This window comes from Zingiber officinale, chromosome 2B (genome assembly GCF_018446385.1).
Source record: "Zingiber officinale cultivar Zhangliang chromosome 2B, Zo_v1.1, whole genome shotgun sequence".
Lineage (NCBI taxonomy): Eukaryota > Viridiplantae > Streptophyta > Magnoliopsida > Zingiberales > Zingiberaceae > Zingiber > Zingiber officinale.
The window spans coordinates 123588768-123613958 of NC_055989.1; the positions used below are offsets into that span (position 1 = coordinate 123588768).

The window sequence follows — 25191 nt, forward strand, 5'->3', positions numbered from 1 at the left end:
AGTTGTCGCCAAATCGAAGGAAACTACAAGATCAAACACCGAATCATTAACGAATGTGAGTTGGTTGCTATAATTATAAATAATCACCTCCTCTTCCGTATATCATCCACAAGGACAAGAGAGATATTCAAAACCACGGATCATAATGCTTAAGTTTTGACAATTATAGTAAGTTTTTCTAATTTGTTGTCAAATTAAACCAAAAATAACAAATCACATACCGAGTAGTTGCTAATTGGAGACTATAAATAAGCACCTCTTCTCTTCTGTAAATCATCCACAAGGAAAAGATAACGTTCAATTACTGCACCAATGACCTCCATCTTTTTCTTCTTTCTCTTTGTTTCTTTTCTCTTGTTCGCTAAAGGGGCTGCCTGCGACGAAGAGCTTAAAGCATACATTGTTCACGTCGAAGATCAACCGGATGTTTCCGCGTATGATGGAGACTACTACACCTTCCTTTTGGCCGGAACATTAGAGATCCAAGAAGATGATGCGGCGTCGCGGGTTATACACTCCTATCGGAATGTTATGACCGGCTTCTCGGCGATGCTGACGGAGAGGGATGTGGCGGCCATGTCGAAGGTCGACTGGTTTGTGCGCGCCGTTCCGAGCTTGGTTTACCGTCCGTTGACCACCCACACGCCCCTGTTTTTGGGGCTGCGCCACCGCACTCACAGTGTGTGGAACGCGACCAACATGGGGGAAGGCGTCATCATAGGCGTCCTTGACTCCGGCATCACCCCTGGCCACCCTTCGTATAGTGACCGCGGCATGCCGCCTCCTCCACCCAAGTGGAAGGGACGTTGCGACTTAGGGAACGTGTCGTCATCGACCGAGCAGTTCTGTAACAATAAGCTCATCGGTGCCCGATCCTTCGTCAACTATAATCGGTCCGGGAACGGATCGATGGATTCACCTATTGATAACGATGGCCACGGTACTCACACGTCTAGCACCGCCGCCGGAGCATTCGTGAAGCGCGCTAATGTGTACGGGCTAGCCAGGGGAGTGGCAGCTGGAGTGGCCCCCCTTGCGCATCTCGCCATTTATAAGGTTTGCGCGAATGACGAGTGTCAGGCGCACGACATACTCGCTGGGATGGACGCCGCAGTGGAGGACGGTGTGGATGTGCTTTCAATCTCGCTCGGTAGTGACCCTAGTCCATTCTACCGCGACCCAATTGCGATCGGCGGTTTTAACGCCATGCGCAAGGGAGTCTTCGTCAGCTGCTCGGCCGGCAACTCGGGGCCGTTTAATTCCACCGTATCCAATGACGCGCCATGGTTACTCACTGTGGCGGCCAGCACTATGGACCGTGAGTTCTTGGCCACCGTAAAGCTTGGCGACGGCAGCGAGTTCCACGGCGAGAGCATCTACCAGCCGCAGGGATTCTCATCGAAGAAGTATCCTCTCGTGTTCCCTGGCGGCGCTTCCACCTTATGTCTCAACTGTTCCCTTAACGGTATCGACGTGAAGGGAAAGATTGTGCTCTGTGACCGCGGCATCAACGGGCGGATCGAGAAGGGGGAAGTCGTCAAGCAAGCCGGTGGCGCCGGCATGGTGCTTGTCAATGCACCGAAAGACGGCTACAGCACTATCGCCGATCTCCACGTACTGCCGGCGTCGCACATTCCCTATGCCTTTGGACATAAGATCAAGGCTTACATCAACTCATCCTCCCTCCCGACGGCCACCATTGTCTTCAAAGGCACCATTACCCATGTGCCCCACTCTCCGACGATAACTTCCTTCTCCTCCCGTGGGCCTAGCCAAAATACACCGGGGATCCTCAAGCCCGACATCACCGGCCCTGGTGTCAGCGTCCTTGCTGCTTGGAACACACAAATATTCAATGTCATCTCCGGCACCTCTATGTCCTGCCCCCATCTCTCCGGCATCGCCGCCCTTATCAAGAAAGCCCATCCCGACTGGTCGCCCGCAGCTATCAAATCTGCCATAATGACGACGGCCTACGTAAAAGATAACACCAACAACCCCATCTTTGACGAGAGGAACCTTCCAGCCGACCTCTTCGCGGTGGGAGCCGGCCACGTCATGCCTCTAAAGGTCCTTGACCCGGGACTCATCTACGACATCTCTCCGACGGACTATCATCCATACCTTTGCGGCCTTGGCTACAGTGTCTCCGATGTGAGAATCATCGTCCACCGCAAAATCAACTGCTCGTCGATCAAGAGCATCCCAGAAGGAGAGCTCAACTATCCTTCCATCACCGTCCGACTGCCGACGAATGAGGCAAGGACGGTGACCTTCACAAGGACCGTGACCAACGTCGGCAAGGCAGCAGCGACTTACTACGCAAAGTTAGACGTGCCCGACGTGGTTTCGGCACGTGTAGTTCCGAGAAGCTTAACCTTCGAGAAGGTTAATGAAAAGAAGAGCTTCAAGATTAGTTTCAAGCGAAGGAGTGACTATGGGGCGTCGTCACCGACTGTTGAAGGGCAATTGATGTGGGTTTCCCAGGCGAGGAGTGTGGTCAGAAGTCCAATCTCCATCATCCTGGAGTGATGATGATTTATATAAAGCAAAGGAAGCTATTAATTCCCCATATGTATATTAATTATCATATTCTTATTCATGTATATACATCTAAATTTATGAATATTGCATGGACAAGCATTTATCCCTTTTTTTCATTTTGTAAAAATTTTAAATTATAATTCATGTCTGTTTTATTTGTAATTATTTCTTATACTATTAAAATAATTTTACAATATCTCTTGGCTCTCTTGAACAATAGATCATGCTACCTTATTTTACTTTAACATTCTTACTCTTTAGAAATTATTGCCTAATCTATTTGATCTACTTTTGTGGGCATAATCAATCTCATCTTTCACCATGCTTTGTCACTTTGAATGATTGAATCACGTAACATATTTGGCTCGCATCTCAATATATTTAGCTCATTTAATCGACTCAAGTGGGGATTTAGAGTCAATACATTTTCATATATTTTTGTCATATCTTATTCGCATAACTACATACTTTTTCTACATTACAAGAAAACCTACAATTAACAATCCAACTTTTAGTGACCGAATATTATTTAGCCCACAACTTAGTGACGTAATTAATATTCTGTCATTAAATTTCCATTGCTAATTGTTTATGTCCCTTATTTAGCGATGAAAGTTTAATTCCGTCGCAAAATTATTGACGAAAAATAAAATTCATCATAAAATTTGCCACAGAAATGAAATTTCATCTCTAATTAGCGACATAATTAAATTTCAGTCATTAATTTTGCAAATTTTGGGTTTTTCCAGCCCGACTTTTCCCCTATCTCACTGATCTCTCTCCCTGATCGCCGACGTCATCCTCTCGGCACGCTGTCTTCTCTATAGTCCTCAAGTAACAATAAGACCGGTGGCGTCGATAGAGGGGGTGAATATTAACTCGTCGCTTTTCTTTGACTCATTTTGTCGTGTCCGTTCTATCAAAGTTAGTTGCAATGGTATATAATAAAAACAATAATGAACGAAAACAGATATGCGGATTTACTTGGTTCCTAACCCCCAGGGTCAATACGTCAAAGGCTTAAGTACGAGAGCCGCCCACCCACTAGTTTTTCTCCTATCTGAAACTTTTCTGGTGGTGGAGAAACCACTTATTGATCTAAATCACAAGCACAAAAATAATAAGATAAAGTACGATTTGTAAATACAAACAAACTTCGGTGGCGTTTGGTTTAGATGTTTGGGAATGAGGGAATGGATTCATTTCTAAACTTGTGTTTGGTTAATGGGAATGGAATCAAGATTTTGGAATGAAATCAAAAAACTTGGGGTTTGAGAGAATGGGAATGAGAATTAAGTTTTGGACGAAAATACCCTTAGTATATATGCTCAATTTTTCTTTCATTTCACTCTCTCCTTATTTTCTCTCCTCATTCTTTCATTACATTTTCTCTCTCAATATACTTTCTCTCTCCTTATTCTCTCTCATCACACACACACACTCTCTCTCATCATTTTCTCTCTATATTCTCTCTCATCACACACACACACTCTCTCCCATCATTTTCTCTCTCTTCGTTCTCTCATTTTTTCCATCATACTTTCTATCTCATCATATTTCTCTCTCCTCATTTATCATCATATTTTCTCTCTCCTCATTTATCATCACATTTTCTCTCTCAATATACTTTCTCTCTCCTCATTCTCTCTCATCACAAATTCTCTACCATTTTCTCTTTAATCACACACTCTCTCTCATCATTTTCTTTCTCTTCATTCTCTCCTCATTTTTTCATCAGACTTTCTCTCGAATTATACTTTCTCTCTCCTCATTCTATCATCACATTGTCTCTCCTCATTCTCTCTCATCAAACATTCTCTACCATTTTCTCTCTATATTCTCTCTCATCACACACTCTCTCTCATCATTTTCTCTCTCTTCATTCCCTCCTCATTTTTTCTTCATACTTTCTCTCTCATCATACTTGCTCTCTTCTCAATCTCTCTTACCATACTCTCTCTACATTTTCTCTCATCACATCTTCTCTCTCTTCCATCACACTCTCTTCTCATTTTCTCTCATCACACTTTCTCTTTTTTTATTTTTTCCCATCACACTTTCTCTCTCATCATATTTTCTCATCTTACTTTTTCTCCTCAATCTCTCATTTTCTCTCATCATACTTTCTCGCTCTTCATTTCTTTCCCATCACTCTTTCTCTCTCATCATACTTTTTCTATTTTCAATCTCTCCTATCACGTTCTCTCTCCTCATTTTTTCTCATCACACTGTCTCTCTCTTCATTCTTTCTCATCACACTTTCTTTTTAATCATTCTCTCATCATATTTTATTTCTCACATTCAACTTTCTCTTCCATCTAATTTTTTCCCTTTATTTTTCTCTAAGGGTAAAAAAGAAAATTTAGGTTCATTCCGATAAAAAATATTCAACTAACCAAACATTATTTTTAAGAGTGATACCCAAGCTCATACCCATTCACATTCCACAATACTATGATACTCATTCTCATTCCGATTCCTAGGAGAGAACCAAACGCCACCTTAGTTAATGACTGATCTAGAAGTCCCGAGCACAGCGCAACGCACCCCTCCTAGATCGATTGATTTGAGGTTGATTCTAGTCCGATTTGCTAGATGGATGGCAAGCAAATGTGTGATTATGATTTTCCCTTCTTATTGTTAATTCTTCTCCTTTATCTAAAATTCATACTAAGATTCATACTTGCCCCAACTTTGTGGGTTACAAAATACAAAGTAGAGTGTTAATCCAAAAAATACTGTATATTATATATATCATTTACTGATATCCTCTAAAGTGGGCTATTGTTTCTTATAATAATTCATATTTGTTCATATAGCTTTTATTAATCTGGAGGAAAAATATAGTCTTTACTCAATTTCCCTTTTATTGATTCTTATAATAACTTATCCTTTATGCTAAAAAAACAATTACATATTTATGTTTGTACAATCTGGTGCACATACCCTCGAGGATGTTATTTATAATTTTTTATACGGTGACAAATATTGTCCGAGCAAGACGACTATCCCTGCTATAGAGAAGAAAATCTTCGGGTCATGACAATCGCTTACTTCCAAGTCGAGCAATGCTAGAACATCTAGATTATCCCAAAAAAATATTAGTAGTAGTCTATCTTCAAAATTAGTTATAGAAAACTCTGACACATAAATTATCAAGAAAATAAAATTGAAAAAATCAATTAAAAATATATAGTGTAGTAATAAATTTAGAGGAGCATAAAGAGATTTAAAATTTAAATATTAAATGGGACAAATAACTAAGTAGTGATTAACTTCTAAATGTAGATAAGTCTTGCTTTCGATTTACCTAATAGGTGAATTAAGAAAAAAAAAACTATCTATCTTCAAAATTAATCTAGCGAAATATACCCACCCGAATCATTAAAAAAATAAAAGCACATTTAAAAAACAAAAGTAAACCACGAGGAAGTTTGAAAAGTACTGTACTTCCTTCTATTTTTATTTTGATTTTCAAACACACATTTCGATATGCTTTAGTTTCGACAATTAATGAATAATAGGGTTTCCTAATTTCTTGTCAAATTAAACAAAAATAATAAATCACATTGCTAATTGGATTATCCTTAGTTGTCGCCAAATCGAAGGAAACTACAAGATCAAACACCGAATCATTAACGAATGTGAGTTGGTTGCTATAATTATAAATAATCACCTCCTCTTCCGTATATCATCCACAAGGACAAGAGAGATATTCAAAACCACGGATCATAATGCTTAAGTTTTGACAATTATAGTAAGTTTTTCTAATTTGTTGTCAAATTAAACCAAAAATAACAAATCACATACCGAGTAGTTGCTAATTGGAGACTATAAATAAGCACCTCTTCTCTTCTGTAAATCATCCACAAGGAAAAGATAACGTTCAATTACTGCACCAATGACCTCCATCTTTTTCTTCTTTCTCTTTGTTTCTTTTCTCTTGTTCGCTAAAGGGGCTGCCTGCGACGAAGAGCTTAAAGCATACATTGTTCACGTCGAAGATCAACCGGATGTTTCCGCGTATGATGGAGACTACTACACCTTCCTTTTGGCCGGAACATTAGAGATCCAAGAAGATGATGCGGCGTCGCGGGTTATACACTCCTATCGGAATGTTATGACCGGCTTCTCGGCGATGCTGACGGAGAGGGATGTGGCGGCCATGTCGAAGGTCGACTGGTTTGTGCGCGCCGTTCCGAGCTTGGTTTACCGTCCGTTGACCACCCACACGCCCCTGTTTTTGGGGTTGCGCCACCGCACTCACAGTGTGTGGAACGCGACCAACATGGGGGAAGGCGTCATCATAGGCGTCCTTGACTCCGGCATCACCCCTGGCCACCCTTCGTATAGTGACCGCGGCATGCCGCCTCCTCCACCCAAGTGGAAGGGACGTTGCGACTTAGGGAACGTGTCGTCATCGACCGAGCAGTTCTGTAACAATAAGCTCATCGGCGCCCGATCCTTCGTCAACTATAATCGGTCCGGGAACGGATCGATGGATTCGCCTATTGATAACGATGGCCACGGTACTCACACGTCTAGCACCGCCGCCGGAGCATTCGTGAAGCGCGCTAATGTGTACGGGCTAGCCAGGGGAGTGGCAGCTGGAGTGGCCCCCCTTGCGCATCTCGCCATTTATAAGGTTTGCGCGAATGACGAGTGTCAGGCGCACGACATACTCGCTGGGATGGACGCCGCAGTGGAGGACGGTGTGGATGTGCTTTCAATCTCGCTCGGTAGTGACCCTAGTCCATTCTACCGCGACCCAATTGCGATCGGCGGTTTTAACGCCATGCGCAAGGGAGTCTTCGTCAGCTGCTCGGCCGGCAACTCGGGGCCGTTTAATTCCACCGTATCCAATGACGCGCCATGGTTACTCACTGTGGCGGCCAGCACTATGGACCGTGAGTTCTTGGCCACCGTAAAGCTTGGCGACGGCAGCGAGTTCCACGGCGAGAGCATCTACCAGCCGCAGGGATTCTCATCGAAGAAGTATCCTCTCGTGTTCCCTGGCGGCGCTTCCACCTTATGTCTCAACGGTTCCCTTAACGGTATCGACGTGAAGGGAAAGATTGTGCTCTGTGACCGCGGCATCAACGGGCGGATCGAGAAGGGGGAAGTCGTCAAGCAAGCCGGTGGCGCCGGCATGGTGCTTGTCAATGCACCGAAAGACGGCTACAGCACTATCGCCGATCTCCACGTACTGCCGGCGTCGCACATTCCCTATGCCTTTGGACATAAGATCAAGGCTTACATCAACTCATCCTCCCTCCCGACGGCCACCATTGTCTTCAAAGGCACCATTACCCATGTGCCCCACTCTCCGGCGATAACTTCCTTCTCCTCCCGTGGGCCTAGCCAAAATACACCGGGGATCCTCAAGCCCGACATCACCGGCCCTGGTGTCAGCGTCCTTGCTGCTTGGAACACACAAATATTCAATGTCATCTCCGGCACCTCTATGTCCTGCCCCCATCTCTCCGGCATCGCCGCCCTTATCAAGAAAGCCCATCCCGACTGGTCGCCCGCAGCTATCAAATCTGCCATAATGACGACGGCCTACGTAAAAGATAACACCAACAACCCCATCTTTGACGAGAGGAACCTTCCAGCCGACCTCTTCGCGGTGGGAGCCGGCCACGTCATGCCTCTAAAGGTCCTTGACCCGGGACTCATCTACGACATCTCTCCGACGGACTATCATCCATACCTTTGCGGCCTTGGCTACAGTGTCTCCGATGTGAGAATCATCGTCCACCGCAAAATCAACTGCTCGTCGATCAAGAGCATCCCAGAAGGAGAGCTCAACTATCCTTCCATCACCGTCCGACTGCCGACGAATGAGGCAAGGACGGTGACCTTCACAAGGACCGTGACCAACGTCGGCAAGGCAGCAGCGACTTACTACGCAAAGTTAGACGTGCCCGACGTGGTTTCGGCACGTGTAGTTCCGAGAAGCTTAACCTTCGAGAAGGTTAATGAAAAGAAGAGCTTCAAGATTAGTTTCAAGCGAAGGAGTGACTATGGGGCGTCGTCACCGACTGTTGAAGGGCAATTGATGTGGGTTTCCCAGGCGAGGAGTGTGGTCAGAAGTCCAATCTCCATCATCCTGGAGTGATGATGATTTATATAAAGCAAAGGAAGCTATTAATTCCCCATATGTATATTAATTATCATATTCTTATTCATGTATATACATCTAAATTTATGAATATTGCATGGACAAGCATTTATCCCTTTTTTTCATTTTGTAAAAATTTTAAATTATAATTCATGTCTGTTTTATTTGTAATTATTTCTTATACTATTAAAATAATTTTACAATATCTCTTGGCTCTCTTGAACAATAGATCATGCTACCTTATTTTACTTTAACATTCTTACTCTTTAGAAATTATTGCCTAATCTATTTGATCTACTTTTGTGGGCATAATCAATCTCATCTTTCACCATGCTTTGTCACTTTGAATGATTGAATCACGTAACATATTTGGCTCGCATCTCAATATATTTAGCTCATTTAATCGACTCAAGTGGGGATTTAGAGTCAATACATTTTCATATATTTTTGTCATATCTTATTCGCATAACTACATACTTTTTCTACATTACAAGAAAACCTACAATTAACAATCCAACTTTTAGTGACCGAATATTATTTAGCCCACAACTTAGTGACGTAATTAATATTCTGTCATTAAATTTCCATTGCTAATTGTTTATGTCCCTTATTTAGCGATGAAAGTTTAATTCCGTCGCAAAATTATTGACGAAAAATAAAATTCATCATAAAATTTGCCACAGAAATGAAATTTCATCTCTAATTAGCGACATAATTAAATTTCAGTCATTAATTTTGCAAATTTTGGGTTTTTCCAGCCCGACTTTTCCCCTATCTCACTGATCTCTCTCCCTGATCGCCGACGTCATCCTCTCGGCACGCTGTCTTCTCTATAGTCCTCAAGTAACAATAAGACCGGTGGCGTCGATAGAGGGGGTGAATATTAACTCGTCGCTTTTCTTTGACTCATTTTGTCGTGTCCGTTCTATCAAAGTTAGTTGCAATGGTATATAATATAAACAATAATGAACGAAAACAGATATGCGGATTTACTTGGTTCCTAACCCCCAGGGTCAATACGTCAAAGGCTTAAGTACGAGAGCCGCCCACCCACTAGTTTTTCTCCTATCTGAAACTTTTCTGGTGGTGGAGAAACCACTTATTGATCTAAATCACAAGCACAAAAATAATAAGATAAAGTACGATTTGTAAATACAAACAAACTTCGGTGGCGTTTGGTTTAGATGTTTGGGAATGAGGGAATGGATTCATTTCTAAACTTGTGTTTGGTTAATGGGAATGGAATCAAGATTTTGGAATGAAATAAAAAAACTTGGGGTTTGAGAGAATGGGAATGAGAATTAAGTTTTGGACGAAAATACCCTTAGTATATATGTTCAATTTTTCTTTCATTTCACTCTCTCCTTATTTTCTCTCCTCATTCTTTCATTACATTTTCTCTCTCAATATACTTTCTCTCTCCTTATTCTCTCTCATCACACACACACACTCTCTCTCATCATTTTCTCTCTATATTCTCTCTCATCACACACACACTCTCTCCCATCATTTTCTCTCTCTTCGTTCTCTCATTTTTTCCATCATACTTTCTATCTCATCATATTTTCTCTCTCCTCATTTATCATCATATTTTCTCTCTCCTCATTTATCATCATATTTTCTCTCTCCTCATTTATCATCATATTTTCTCTCTCCTCATTTATCATCACATTTTCTCTCTCAATATACTTTCTCTCTCCTTATTCTCTTTCATCACAAATTCTCTACCATTTTCTCTCTAATCACACACTCTCTCTCATCATTTTGTTTCTCTTCATTCTCTCCTCATTTTTTCATCAGACTTTCTCTCGAATTATACTTTCTCTCTCCTCATTCTATCATCACATTGTCTCTCCTCATTCTCTCTCATCAAACATTCTATACCATTTTCTCTCTATATTCTCTCTCATCACACACTCTCTCTCATCATTTTCTCTCTCTTCATTCCCTCCTCATTTTTTCTTCATACTTTCTCTCTCATCATACTTGCTCTCTTCTCAATCTCTCTTACCATACTCTCTCTACATTTTCTCTCATCACATCTTCTCTCTCTTCATTCTCTTCCATCACACTCTCTTCTCATTTTCTCTCATCACACTTTCTCTTTTTTTATTTTTTCCCATCACACTTTCTCTCTCATCATATTTTCTCATCTTACTTTTTCTCCTCAATCTCTCATTTTCTCTCATCATACTTTCTCGCTCTTCATTTCTTTCCCATCACTCTTTCTCTCTCATCATACTTTTTCTATTTTCAATCTCTCCTATCACGTTCTCTCTCCTCATTTTCTCTCATCACACTTTCCCTCTCTTCATTTTTTCTCATCACACTTTCTCTCTCATCATATGTTTCTCTCACATTCAACTTTCTCTTCCATCTAATTTTTTCTCTTATGTTCCTCTAAGGGTAAAAAAGAAAATTTAGGTTTATTCCGATTGAAAATATTCAACTAACCAAACATTATTTTTAAGAATGATACCCAAGCTCATACTCATTCCCATTCCACAATACTATGACACCCATTTCCATTCCGATTCCTAGGAGAGAACCAAACGCCACCTTAGTTAACGACTGATCTAGAAGTCCCGAGCACAGCGCAACGCACCCCTCCTAGATCGATTGATTTGAGGTTGATTCTAGTCCGATTTGCTAGATGGATGGCAAACAAATGTGTGATTATGATTTTCCCTTCTTATTGTCAATTCTTCTCCTTTATCTAAAATTCATACTAAGATTCATACTTGCCCCAACTTTGTGGGTTACAAAATACAAAGTAGAGTGTTAATCCAAAAAATACTGTATATTATATATATCATTTACTGATATCCTCTAAAGTGGGTTATTGTTTCTTATAATAATTCATATTTGTTCATATAGCTTTTATTAATCTGGAGGAAAAATATAGTCTTTACTCAATTTCCCTTTTATTGATTCTTATAATAACTTATCCTTTATGCTAAAAAAACAATTACATATTTATGTTTGTACAATCTGGTGCACATACCCTCGAGGATGTTATTTATAATTTTTTATACGGTGACAAATATTGTCCGAGCAAGACGACTATCCCTGCTATAGAGAAGAAAATCTTCGGGTCATGACAATCGCTTACTTCCAAGTCGAGCAATGCTAGAACATCTAGATTATCCCAAAAAAATATTAGTAGTAGTCTATCTTCAAAATTAATTATAGAAAACTCTGACACATAAATTATCAAGAAAATAAAATTGAAAAAATCAATTAAAAATATATAGTGTAGTAATAAATTTAGAGGAGCATAAAGAGATTTAAAATTTAAATATTAAATGGGACAAATAACTAAGTAGTGATTAACTTCTAAATGTAGATAAGTCTTGCTTTCGATTTACCTAATAGGTGAATTAAGAAAAAAAAATTATCTATCTTCAAAATTAATCTAGCGAAATATACCCACCCGAATCATTAAAAAAATAAAAGCACATTTAAAAAACAAAAGTAAACCACGAGGAAGTTTGAAAAGTACTGTACTTCCTTCTATTTTTATTTTGATTTTCAAACACACATTTCGATATGCTTTAGTTTCGACAATTAATGAATAATAGAGTTTCCTAATTTCTTGTCAAATTAAACAAAAATAATAAATCACATTGCTAATTGGATTATCCTTAGTTGTCGCCAAATCGAAGGAAACTACAAGATCAAACACCGAATTATTAACGAATGTGAGTTGGTTGCTATAATTATAAATAATCACCTCCTCTTCCGTATATCATCCACAAGGACAAGAGAGATATTCAAAACCACGGATCATAATGCTTAAGTTTTGACAATTATAGTAAGTTTTTCTAATTTGTTGTCAAATTAAACCAAAAATAACAAATCACATACCGAGTAGTTGCTAATTGGAGACTATAAATAAGCACCTCTTCTCTTCTGTAAATCATCCACAAGGAAAAGATAACGTTCAATTACTGCACCAATGACCTCCATCTTTTTCTTCTTTCTCTTTGTTTCTTTTCTCTTGTTCGCTAAAGGGGCTGCCTGCGACGAAGAGCTTAAAGCATACATTGTTCACGTCGAAGATCAACCGGATGTTTCCGCGTATGATGGAGACTACTACACCTTCCTTTTGGCCGGAACATTAGAGATCCAAGAAGATGATGCGGCGTCGCGGGTTATACACTCCTATCGGAATGTTATGACCGGCTTCTCGGCGATGCTGACAGAGAGGGATGTGGCGGCCATGTCGAAGGTCGACTGGTTTGTGCGCGTCGTTCCGAGCTTGGTTTACCGTCCGTTGACCACCCACACGCCCCTGTTTTTGGGGTTGCGCCACCGCACTCACAGTGTGTGGAACGCGACCAACATGGGGGAAGGCGTCATCATAGGCGTCCTCGACTCCGGCATCACCCCTGGCCACCCTTCGTATAGTGACCGCGGCATGCCGCCTCCTCCACCCAAGTGGAAGGGACGTTGCGACTTAGGGAACGTGTCGTCATCGACCGAGCAGTTCTGTAACAATAAGCTCATCGGCGCCCGATCCTTCGTCAACTATAATCGGTCCGGGAACGGATCGATGGATTCGCCTATTGATAACGATGGCCACGGTACTCACACGTCTAGCACCGCCGCCGGAGCATTCGTGAAGCGCGCTAATGTGTACGGGCTAGCCAGGGGAGTGGCAGCTGGAGTGGCCCCCCTTGCGCATCTCGCCATTTATAAGGTTTGCGCGAATGACGAGTGTCAGGCGCACGACATACTCGCTGGGATGGACGCCGCAGTGGAGGACGGTGTGGATGTGCTTTCAATCTCGCTCGGTAGTGACCCTAGTCCATTCTACCTCGACCCAATTGCGATCGGCGGTTTTAACGCCATGCGCAAGGGAGTCTTCGTCAGCTGCTCGGCCGGCAACTCGGGGCCGTTTAATTCCACCGTATCCAATGACGCGCCATGGTTACTCACTGTGGCGGCCAGCACTATGGACCGTGAGTTCTTGGCCACCGTAAAGCTTGGCGACGGCAGCGAGTTCCACGGCGAGAGCATCTACCAGCCGCAGGGATTCTCATCGAAGAAGTATCCTCTCGTGTTCCCTGGCGGCGCTTCCACCTTATGTCTCAACGGTTCCCTTAACGGTATCGACGTGAAGGGAAAGATTGTGCTCTGTGACCGCGGCATCAACGGGCGGATCGAGAAGGGGGAAGTCGTCAAGCAAGCCGGTGGCGCCGGCATGGTGCTTGTCAATGCACCGAAAGACGGCTACAGCACTATCGCCGATCTCCACGTACTGCCGGCGTCGCACATTCCCTATGCCTTTGGACATAAGATCAAGGCTTACATCAACTCATCCTCCCTCCCGACGGCCACCATTGTCTTCAAAGGCACCATTACCCATGTGCCCCACTCTCCGGCGATAACTTCCTTCTCCTCCCGTGGGCCTAGCCAAAATACACCGGGGATCCTCAAGCCCGACATCACAGGCCCTGGTGTCAGCGTCCTTGCTGCTTGGAACACACAAATATTCAATGTCATCTCCGGCACCTCCATGTCCTGCCCCCATCTCTCCGGCATCGCCGCCCTTATCAAGAAAGCCCATCCCGACTGGTCGCCCGCAGCTATCAAATCTGCCATAATGACGACAGCCTACGTAAAAGATAACACCAACAACCCCATCTTTGATGAGAGGAACCTTCCAGCCGACCGCTTCGCGGTGGGAGCCGGCCACGTCATGCCTCTAAAGGTCCTTGACCCGGGACTCATCTACGACATCTCTCCGACGGACTATTATCCATACCTTTGCGGCCTTGGCTACAGTGTCTCCGACGTGAGAATCATCGTCCACCGCAAAATCAACTGCTCGTCGATCAAGAGCATCCCAGAAGGAGAGCTCAACTATCCTTCCATCACCGTCCGACTGCCGACGAATGAGGCAAGGACGGTGACCTTCACAAGGACCGTGACCAACGTCGACAAGGCAGCAGCGACTTACTACGCAAAGTTAGACGTGCCCGACGTGGTTTCGGCACGTGTAGTTCCGAGAAGCTTAACCTTCGAGAAGGTTAATGAAAAGAAGAGCTTCAAGATTAGTTTCAAGCGAAGGAGTGACTATGGGGCGTCGTCACCGACTGTTGAAGGGCAATTGATGTGGGTTTCCCAGGCGAGGAGTGTGGTCAGAAGTCCAATCTCCATCATCCTGGAGTGATGATGATTTATATAAAGCAAAGGAAGCTATTAATTCCCCATATGTATATTAATTATCATATTCTTATTCATGTATATACATCTAAATTTATGAATATTGCATGGACAAGCATTTATCCCTTTTTTTCATTTTGTAAAAATTTTAAATTATAATTCATGTCTGTTTTATTTGTAATTATTTCTTATACTATTAAAATAATTTTACAATATCTCTTGGCTCTCTTGAACAATAGATCATGCTACCTTATTTTACTTTAACATTCTTACTCTTTAGAAATTATTGCCTAATCTATTTGATCTACTTTTGTGGGCATAATCAATCTCATCTTTCACCATGCTTTGTCACTTTGAATGATTGAATCACGTAACATATTTGGCTCGCATCTCAATATATTTAGCTCATTTAATCGACTCAAGTGGGGATTTAGAGTCAATACATTTTCATATATTTTTGTCATATCTTATTCGCATAACTACATACTTTTTCTACATTACAAGAAAACCTACAATTAACAATCCAACTTTTAGTGACCGAATATTATTTAGCCCACAACTTTGTGACGTAATTAATATTCTGTCATTAAATTTCCATTGCTAATTGTTTATGTCCCTTATTTAGCGATGAAAGTTTAATTCCGTCGCAAAATTATTGACGAAAAATAAAATTCATCATAAAATTTGCCAAAGAAATGAAATTTCATCTCTAATTAGCGACATAATTAAATTTCAGTCATTAATTTTGCAAATTTTGGGTTTTTCCAGCCCGACTTTTCCCCTATCTCACTGATCTCTCTCCCCGATCGCCGACGTCATCCTCTCGGCACGCTGTCTTCTCTATAGTCCTCAAGTAACAATAAGACCGGTGGCGTCGATAGAGGTGGTGAATATTAACTCGTCGCTTTTCTTTGACTCATTTTGTCGTGTCCGTTCTATCAAAGTTAGTTGCAATGGTATATAATAAAAACAATAATGAACGAAAACAGATGTGCGGATTTACTTGGTTCCTAACCCCCAGGGTCAATACGTCAAAGGCTTAAGTACGAGAGCCGCCCACCCACTAGTTTTTCTCCTATCTGAAACTTTTCTGGTGGTGGAGAAACCACTTATTGATCTAAATCACAAGCACAAAAATAATAAGATAAAGTACGATTTGTAAATACAAACAAACTTCGGTGGCGTTTGGTTTAGATGTTTGGGAATGAGGGAATGGATTCATTTCTAAACTTGTGTTTGGTTAATGGGAATGGAATCAAGATTTTGGAATGAAATCAAAAAACTTGGGTTTTGAGAGAATGGGAATGAGAATTAAGTTTTGGACGAAAATACCCTTAGTATATATGTTCAATTTTTCTTTCATTTCACTCTCTCCTTATTTTCTCTTCTCATTCTTTCATTACATTTTCTCTCTCAATATAATTTCTCTCTCCTTATTCTCTCTCATCACACATTTTCTATCATTTTCTCTCTATATTCTCTCTCATCGCACACACACACTCTCTCATCATTTCTCTCTCTTCATTCTCTCTTTTTTTTTCATCATACTTTCTATCTCATCATATTTTCTCTCTCCTCATTTATCATCAAATTTTCTCTCTCAATATACTTTCTCTCTCCTCATTCTCTCTTATCACACATTCTCTACCATTTTCTCTCTAATCACACACTCTCTCTCATCATTTTCTTTCTCTTCATTCTCTCCTCATTTTTTCATCAGACTTTCTCTCGAATTATACTTTCTCTCTCCTCATTCTATCATCACATTGTCTCTCCTCATTCTCTCTCATCACACATTCTCTACCATTTTCTCTCTATATTCTCTCTCATCACACACTCTCTCTCATCATTTTCTCTCTCTTCATTCCCTCCTTATTTTTTCTTCATACTTTCTCTCTCATCATACTTGCTCTCCTCTCAATCTCTCTTACCATACTCTCTCTACATTTTCTCTCATCACACCTTCTCTCTCTTCATTCTCTTCCATCACACTCTCTTCTCATTTTCTCTCATCACACTTTCTCTCTTTTTATTTTTTCCCATCACACTTTCTCTCTCATCATATTTTCTCATCTTACTTTTTCTCCTCAATCTCTCATTTTCTCTCATCATACTTTCTCGCTCTTCATTTCTTTCCCATCACTCTTTCTCTCTCATCATACTTTTTCTATTTTCAATCTCTCCTATCACGTTCTCTCTCCTCATTTTCTCTCATCACACTTTCCCTCTCTTCATTTTTTCTCATCACACTTTCTCTCTCATCATATGTTTCTCTCACATTCAACTTTCTCTTCCATCTAATTTTTTCTCTTATGTTCCTCTAAGGGTAAAAAAGAAAATTTAGGTTCATTCCGATTGAAAATATTCAACTAACCAAGCATTATTTTTAAGAATGATACCCAAGCTCATACCCATTCCCATTCCACAATACTATGATACCCATTTCCATTCCGATTCCTAGGAGAGAACCAAATGCCACCTTAGTTAACGACTGATTTAGAAGTCCCGAGCACAGCGCAACGCACCCCTCCTAGATCAATTGATTTAAGGTTGATTCTACTCCGATTTGCTAGATGGATGGCAAGCAAATGTGTGATTATGATTTTCCCTTCTTATTGTCAATTCTTCTCCTTTATCTAAAATTCATACTAAGATTCATACTTGCCCCAACTTTGTGGGTTACAAAATACAAAGTAGAGTGTTAATCCAAAAAATACTGTATATTATATATATCATTTCCTGATATCCTCTAAAGTGGGTTATTGTTTCTTATAATAATTCATCTTTGTTCATATAGCTTTTATTAATCTGGAGGAAAAATATAGTCTTTACTCAATTTCCCTTTTATTGATTCTTATAATAACTTATCCTTTATGCTAAAAAAACAATTACATATTTATGTTTGTACAATCTGGTGCACATACCCTCGAGGATGTTATTTATAATTTTTTATACGGTGACAAATATTGTTCGAGCAAGACGACTATCCCTGCTATAGAGAAGAAAATCTTCGGGTCATGACAATCGCTTACTTCCAAGTCGAGCAATGCTAGAACATCTAGATTATCCCAAAAAAATATTAGTAATAGTCTATCTTCAAAATTAGTTATAGAAAACTCTGATACATAAATTATCAAGAAAATAAAATTAAAAAAAACTATTAAAAATATATAGTGTAGTAATAAATTTAGAGGAGCATAAAGAGACTTGAAATTTAAATATTAAATGAGACAAATAACTAAGTAGTGATTAACTTCTAAATGTAGATAAGTCTTGCTTTCGATTTACCTAATAGGTGAATTAAGAAAAAAAAAAACTATCTATCTTCAAAATTAATCTAGCGAAATATACCCACCTGAATCATTAAAAAAATTAAAGCACATTTAAAAAACAAATGTAAACCACGAGGAAGTTTGAAAAGTACTGTACTTCCTTCTATTTTTATTTTGATTTTCAAACACACATTTCGATATGCTTTAGTTTCGACAATTAATGAATAATAGGGTTTCCTAATTTCTTGTCAAATTAAACAAAAATAATAAATCACATTGCTAATTGGATTATCCTTAGTTGTCACCAAATCGAAGGAAACTACAAGATCAAACACCGAATCATTAACGAATGTGAGTTGGTTGCTATAATTATAAATAATCACCTCCTCTTCCGTATATCATCCACAAGGACAAGAGAGATATTCAAAACCACGGATCATAATGCTTAAGTTTTGACAATTATAGTAAGTTTTTCGAATTTGTTGTCAAATTAAATCAAAAATAACAAATCACATACCGAGTAGTTGCTAATTGGAGACTATAAATAAGCACCTCTTCTCTTCTGTAAATCATCCACAAGGAAAAGATAACGTTCAATTACTGCACCAATGACCTCCATCTTTTTCTTCTTTCTCTTTGTTTCTTTTCTCTTGTTTGCCAAAGGGGCTGCCTGCGACGAAGAGCTTAAAGCATACATTGTTCACGTTGAAGATCAATCGGATGTTTCCGCGTATGATGGAGACCATCAAAGATGACTGCCCGAAACTGAAGAATAAAGACAAGGAAAAGAATAAGAAGCTAGCTCGACCCAAACATAATCTCAAAGCCACGTGGGACGAGTCATCATCCTCCGAATCTGAAATCGAAGCATACGCCGAACTAACCCTAACGTTGATCCATCAAGAAGAAGATGAGACCAGCTCAAAGATGAGCATAGATGAGGGGGGAGGATAATCGGAAGAAAGGAACGATGAATGGGGAGCATCAGAAATTGAGGTAAGTGAGGTACGTGTTTTTTCTCCTAAGCAGTCCTTTAATTTCATTAAAATTCTTATTAAAGATCTAGTGAAATTAGAAAAGGAAAATGTTGAGTTAAAATTGAACTTAGCAAAGGCATGTCGTCTAGAATTGTATGATAATCTAAAATTAGAAAATGAAAATTTGAAAATAGAAATCGAAAAATTGAAAAATGACAATGCATGCTTGAAACCAAATAACTCTCAAAAATCAAAACTTAGAATTTATGGTAGACTAAATTGGTATATTAGACATCACCAAGGACAAATAAAGAGACTCCCAAAAAATCATATCCCCCACAAATTTTTATTTAATCCAATAGGAAGGAACCTTTATTGGGTTCGAAGATTATACTTAATTTAAAATGTTTTTTTTTAAAACTTTCAGAAAAGTTAAATGTTTAAATTCTTTAAAAGGCTTTGTCCAGAAGTGGTTGATGATCCAATCACCAAGAAGATCTAGTGCCTCGCCACGGCCTGAAAGCCGATTATTGAATTAAATATTTAATTGATAAACTGATAAGCTTGTGAAATTAATAAAGATAATACTTCCAATGTTTGTCAATTTTTAAAAAACTCAATAACTTAGAAATTGTGTTAAATTTCTTTTACTTGCATTTTTCTAAAACTTAAATTTTTCATATTTTTACCCTATTTTTTAATGTGATCAAAGGGGGAAAAATAAGTACAAGTTTAGGGGAAGTTAGAATTTTTTTTTCAAATTCTGAATTCAAATAAGTTTATTTTATACTTAGTGTTGCAATTTCTTTTATTGCAAAATTTATACTTTAAATGTTTTTTATTACTACTTGTTTGTTATTACCCTAACTTGAACTTGGGTTGATGCATATCAAAAAGGGGAGATTGTGGATCTCGTGGTTATTTTGATGTGATCAACCAAGTTAGGTTGAGTCCTGTTTGATTTTAATCTCTATGTCTAAGTGTGCAGGAGTTTAAGAGCACAAGAAGTTGAGCGGAAGACGCAGCTAGCAAAAAGGATGACATGGGAAGGGAGCCGACGGGCTCAGTGCATCCAAGGGATGAAAGGGCTGCGGAAGAGTACACCGGTAGATGAGAAGAACCTATGCGACGTTCAAGGGATGAGAAGCCTGAGCGGAAGCCTGCTCGAGGAGAAGGCACTACAAGAAAATTGGGATTCTACAACACTTAAACGACAACGCTTTTTATAAAAAACGTTGTCTATTTTTTTTTAACAACTCTTTTAGTGAAAAGCGTTGTCTATTTCATTATTTTCTTATTAATAGACAACGCTTTTCTAAAAACCGTTGTCTATTAGTGATTTTTACGGGTCAAAGACAACGCTTCATAAAAAGCGTTGTCTATTAGCCTTTTTTTTAATGTCTACGACAATGCTTTTTAAAAAGTATTGTCTATTGTTAAGTTCTCATCTAAATCTTGATTAATACAAACCGTTGGATCTAAATCTTGATTAATACAAACCGTTGGATCTAGGTAAGGAGTAGAAAACCCGAACCCTTCTCCCAACTCCTATCTTCCGATCGTTTTTGATCCCGAACCCTTCTCCCAACTCCTCATCTCACGCAGCCTTCTCCATCCAACTCCTCTCCGGCTAACCCCTCTCTGGCGAACCCCTCTCCGCGAACCACTCCTCCAAACTCCTCTCCGTCAAGACCTCGGGATTAATCTCTTTGCCTCCGTCGCTTCCTTCACACTGCCCAATCTCTTTGATTCGTGGGATTAATCTCTTACTCGTCCGATATCGAGCAGTTCTTCCTTTTGCTTCAACGGGCGAAGGCGAAAAGGTTTCCTTTTGAACTCTCCAGCGGAACGCGAGCGTCCCGCGAGAGCGTTGCTTCGATTCGTGGGTATCCAGTCCGATCTCCAGCTTCCGGCCTTCGTTCACGCAAGGTACTCGATATCTGAAGCCCTCTGGATCGCTTCGTGGTTCTGCTAGAGAGATCTCTAAGCTTTTTTTGTCCTCGATTTGTTTTAGAATTTAGATCTCGCTTCTGGATCCCTTCTGAACCTGTTCGGATCGATCCTTTTTTGGAGATTTGCCTTCCGTTCTGGTTTGCTTCTGTTTTTTTTTCCTCTTGCTGTTTGAGCCTCGTGCAGTAGCTTTTGGCTCCGATTACAACCATAGTGGTGTTTACATTTGCCCGTTGGAGTTGGGTTTGATGTGGTGATTTGATCTGGTGTTGTAGGGTTTAGAATCTAGTTGCTGCTTGCATGGGAGATGGTGGCGCCATGGCTATCGAAGTCATGAAGATTGAGCTGAGTTGTGTGGAGAACAAGCAACCGGGGGCTGCTTCGAGTTTATCCATGTCTGAAGGAAGTTATGGGTTTTCTGGGATGTCTCCGTCCGTTTGTAGCTCCTCGAGGTCTTCCCCATCCCATAGGTACTGCTTAGTTTGTTGTATTACGATTTGGATGCTTAATATGGAATTTTACTGCTCAATTTTTGCCCTTTTACTCACCATTGGTTTCCTGTTGAGTTTTTACTGTTTAATTTACTTGAAATTTTACATTCTGCATTTTTTTCTACAGTTTTGACTGTTCAATTTTTATAAGATGCAGAGAATCTTTGTCTGAGTTAACTAATCGGTGTTAAGTTTGGTTTTTTATTAGCCTGTATGTATGAGTTCTTACTGTAGGGATCGAGTCAAGTCTGCTTTATCATCACTTGTTTATTTCGATGCTACTCAAAGAACACTGAATCGATCAATCCCAATAAGGTAGACACTCAAATATGCTCATTAGAACTGCCCTTAGTAGATACAAATAGGTGGTCTTTGTATGCAAAAGGTTTAGGAAGGCAAAGATTCTTATACAAGAAAGAAAAGGTTCATTCTTTGTGAGAAAAACAATATACTGTTTAATCAGTTAAGCTTTACCTAAATAAAGTGGTTGTTCTTTGTCTAATTAGTTGTAAGATGTTATAGATTTTAAAATGTGAGCTAATGTAATATTTTGTGACCTTGACCATGGGTCATAGAAATAAAAAAATATGTTATTTGTTAAGCTTTACCTAGAGTGGTTGTTTGTTAAGGGGTTTGATAGAGATTAGTTGTAAGATGTCATGTTATAGGACTTGTGTGATGGCACTTGATTCACCTAACAAAATTTAAAACATTTTAAATGTAAACTAATGTAAAAGTTATAATTTATATTAGAGTGGATATATATCTTGTAGTTGTTTTTTTATCTTGTAGTGAGAGTCTTCAATATTACTTTTTCTATAAAATGCTCTAGTTAGTCGTATCCTTTTGACTTCCTAGTAAAATATATTTGATTTGTAAGTAATAGTTTCTCCTGCTTATTAATTTTCACTGTTGTTTATTAGTGGCTTCTTATCAATCCTAGTGGCTAGTCGCTTGGATGTAGATGCTCCAGTTCTAATCAACACATGACACTCTAAAATGGATAAGAACAAGAAGCCATAGAAGGTGAGTGGAGAAATCCGGTTGGCGGACTTCTCTTCCGGACTGCTGCGCAACAGGAGCTCAAGTGACTGCCATCACTGTGATTTAAGTTTGTTCATAAAATTGTTGCATGACTGCCATCACTGTGATTTGAGTTAAGGAAGGACAGGCTAATGTTTAGTTCTCATTCATCTCGTGAAGGCTAATCACAGTTATCTAAACCATATAGGAACTATTCTCTTGTATAAATTGGACTTGTAAAAAATATATGGATTACAAGTTTTATATTTGGTTAATTAAACTCTTTCTTTTGATTAATAAAGTTAACAAGTTTTTCTTTTCTTTCTGTTTGTGTTTGCAGTGGTGGCGGCATAATAGCCTATGCTGATGCAAAGTCAGATCATAATTTTGATGCACCTGGAGCAACCAACAAGAAGAAGTTGGTTGTTCTTGGAACAGGTTGGGCTGGCACTAGTTTCTTGAGAAATGTAGACACCTCCCAGTATGACGTGAAAGTGGTGTCGCCGCGTAACTACTTTCTGTTCACTCCTCTACTGCCAAGCGTCACTTGTGGAACTGTTGAACAACGTAGTATCGCAGAACCCATTCGCAATATCATGCGAAAGGTACGTCCGTATGCAATAACATAGTGATTTTCCTTATTATGAAGCCTTAGAAAATCTGGAGTTGCTGTAATTACTCTCGTTCATTGGAAGTTCTTTCTCTCTAATCTGCTGCTGTATTTAATAGAAAGGTGAGCAGATTCAATTTTGGGAAGCTGAGTGTCATAAGATCGATCCAGTTAACAAGAAAATTCTCTGCCGCTCCAATATTTGCACAAACTCGGAAGGGAAAGGGGAATTTACAGTAGATTATGATTACTTGGTCGTTGCACTCGGAGCAAAGCCGAATACCTTCAACACTCCTGGTGTAGTGGAGAAATCCGGTTGCAGGATGTTGTTTGAGTTGCTTGTTCTAACAGGAGCTCAAGTGGGGATGGACTGGACTACTATACTTCATACTGAAGAAGAGGAATGAATTCAGGTTAGAACTAATGCTAGAAACAGTTTTTATTCAGAGGAAAGTACTTGTTTCGAACAATTTAGAATCTTGAAAGAAATGTTGTGTGGCAGGGTGGCATTTGCTGAATTTGATGCAGAGTCGGTCTCCAAGTTCACAGAGAAGCAGATGGTTTCCATCAGTGTGGAACTGAAGCTGGATTTAGGAAGAGTTAGAGGAATATCACTATCTACTTTGAAATAGAATTAGTGTTAATTTTGATATTTACTAGCTTCTTATGTAATTAAATACTAATATTATTTCAATGTCAGAATTCTATTATTTTGGTATGAGTTTGAAATCATTAGCTGAGTTGATTATATGTAAAATTCGAATCTAGACATGGTAAAAGAAAAATAATAGTTTCATAAATATAAAAATAATGATTTTAAAATATTTTTTTAAAATTTTTTTCTTTAAAACGACAACGCTTTTAAAGTGTTGCAAAAAGTGTTGTCTTTGTAAAAAAAAACAACAACGTTTTTAAAGCGTTGTAATAGCGTTGTCTTCGCTAAAAACGACAACGCTTTAAAAGCGTTGTCTTCGCTACAAACGACAACGCTTTAAAAGCGTTGTCGTTGAGTAGACTTTTAACAACAGTGCCTTTAACAACACTTTTTCAGGCACAAAGACAACGCTTTAAAAGTGTTGTCTATTAGCTTTTTTCTTGTAGTGAGGTCAGAAATTGGATTCAGGTGAGCCCTATTTCGATTGGCCGCAATCATCTAGGCGATCGGAGTAGCAATGGAGGATAGAGGTTGTAAAAGCTGCTGAAGGCGCCTTCTATGGGAATAGAAAGTGCCTCCGAGGCGCGCCTGCGCCTCCACCACCTTCAAGCGGAAGGCACCCTCTATAAGCATGGAGGGCGCCCTCCATATGCATGGAAGGCCCCCTCCATGAGTATGGAAGGCGCCTTCGGCCAGTCAAACTAACTGTTTGCAAGTGGATAAAGCTTTATTCACTTGCCACTCTGGAGGCGCCTTCAAGCTTCGGATGAGATTTCCCAAGGGTTATAAAAAGACCCTTGGACTTAGGAAATGAATAACAACTTGAGAACAACTACTGTAATTATTTCCTAGTCTTTTCTAAGCTTTTCAAAGAGTGTAAGAGGCTTCTCCGCCTACATAGAAGGAGATTTTTCTAGTAAAACTTTGCAACTACCTTGGATTAACAACCACCTAGGTTGTAATCAAGTCAAATATGTTTACCTCTTCTTTTTATTAGTTGTTCATTTTTGAGATTATAATTATTGTGATAGTGCTACTAATCTTAGTTGAAAAACAGAGAAAGGTTTTATTTTTCTCTTACAGACACTACGCCTCCGGCCCCGCTGGTCCAACAAAATTAAATAAATAGATTTGATAGCGTGTGTTCCTTAATATTCATAAATAAAGATTATAAATTATTCATGAATAATATTCTCAAATAAAATATATAAATTTATATTCATCAAAAAAAATTCTCATAATTAATAAATAAATAGACTCTTAAAATCAAAAGTAAATTCATTAACCAATTGAATAAACTTAATAACCTAAAATTTCAAATAACCATAATTCACAACATTTACTTTCTATTTGGGAGGAGGTGGGGGAATGGGA

At 39.6% G+C, this 25191-nt stretch overlaps 3 protein-coding genes across 3 annotated transcripts; all 3 read left to right on the top strand.

Moving 5' to 3' along the window:
• Window positions 1–312: 312 nt before the first annotated feature.
• Window positions 313–2532, top strand: LOC122048640 (subtilisin-like protease 4). The gene has a single exon (XM_042610181.1). The coding sequence runs from the start codon at window positions 313–315 to the stop codon at window positions 2530–2532; it is 2220 nt and encodes a 739-aa protein (XP_042466115.1).
• A 3913-nt stretch (window positions 2533–6445) lies between these two features.
• LOC122048641 (subtilisin-like protease 4) lies at window positions 6446–8665 on the top strand. Its single transcript, XM_042610182.1, has one exon. The coding sequence runs from the start codon at window positions 6446–6448 to the stop codon at window positions 8663–8665; it is 2220 nt and encodes a 739-aa protein (XP_042466116.1).
• Window positions 8666–12626: 3961 nt separating this feature from the next.
• LOC122048642 (subtilisin-like protease 4) lies at window positions 12627–14846 on the top strand. Its single transcript, XM_042610183.1, has one exon. It carries the CDS (start codon window positions 12627–12629, stop codon window positions 14844–14846), a length of 2220 nt encoding a protein of 739 aa, XP_042466117.1.
• Window positions 14847–25191: the final 10345 nt, after the last annotated feature.

Excerpts from the sequence above, each read along its gene's own strand:
- LOC122048640 (XM_042610181.1), top strand. The coding sequence starts at position 313 with ATGACCTCCATCTTTTTCTTCTTTCTCTTTGTTTCTTTTCTCTTGTTC.
- LOC122048641 (XM_042610182.1), top strand. The coding sequence starts at position 6,446 with ATGACCTCCATCTTTTTCTTCTTTCTCTTTGTTTCTTTTCTCTTGTTC.
- LOC122048642 (XM_042610183.1), top strand. The coding sequence starts at position 12,627 with ATGACCTCCATCTTTTTCTTCTTTCTCTTTGTTTCTTTTCTCTTGTTC.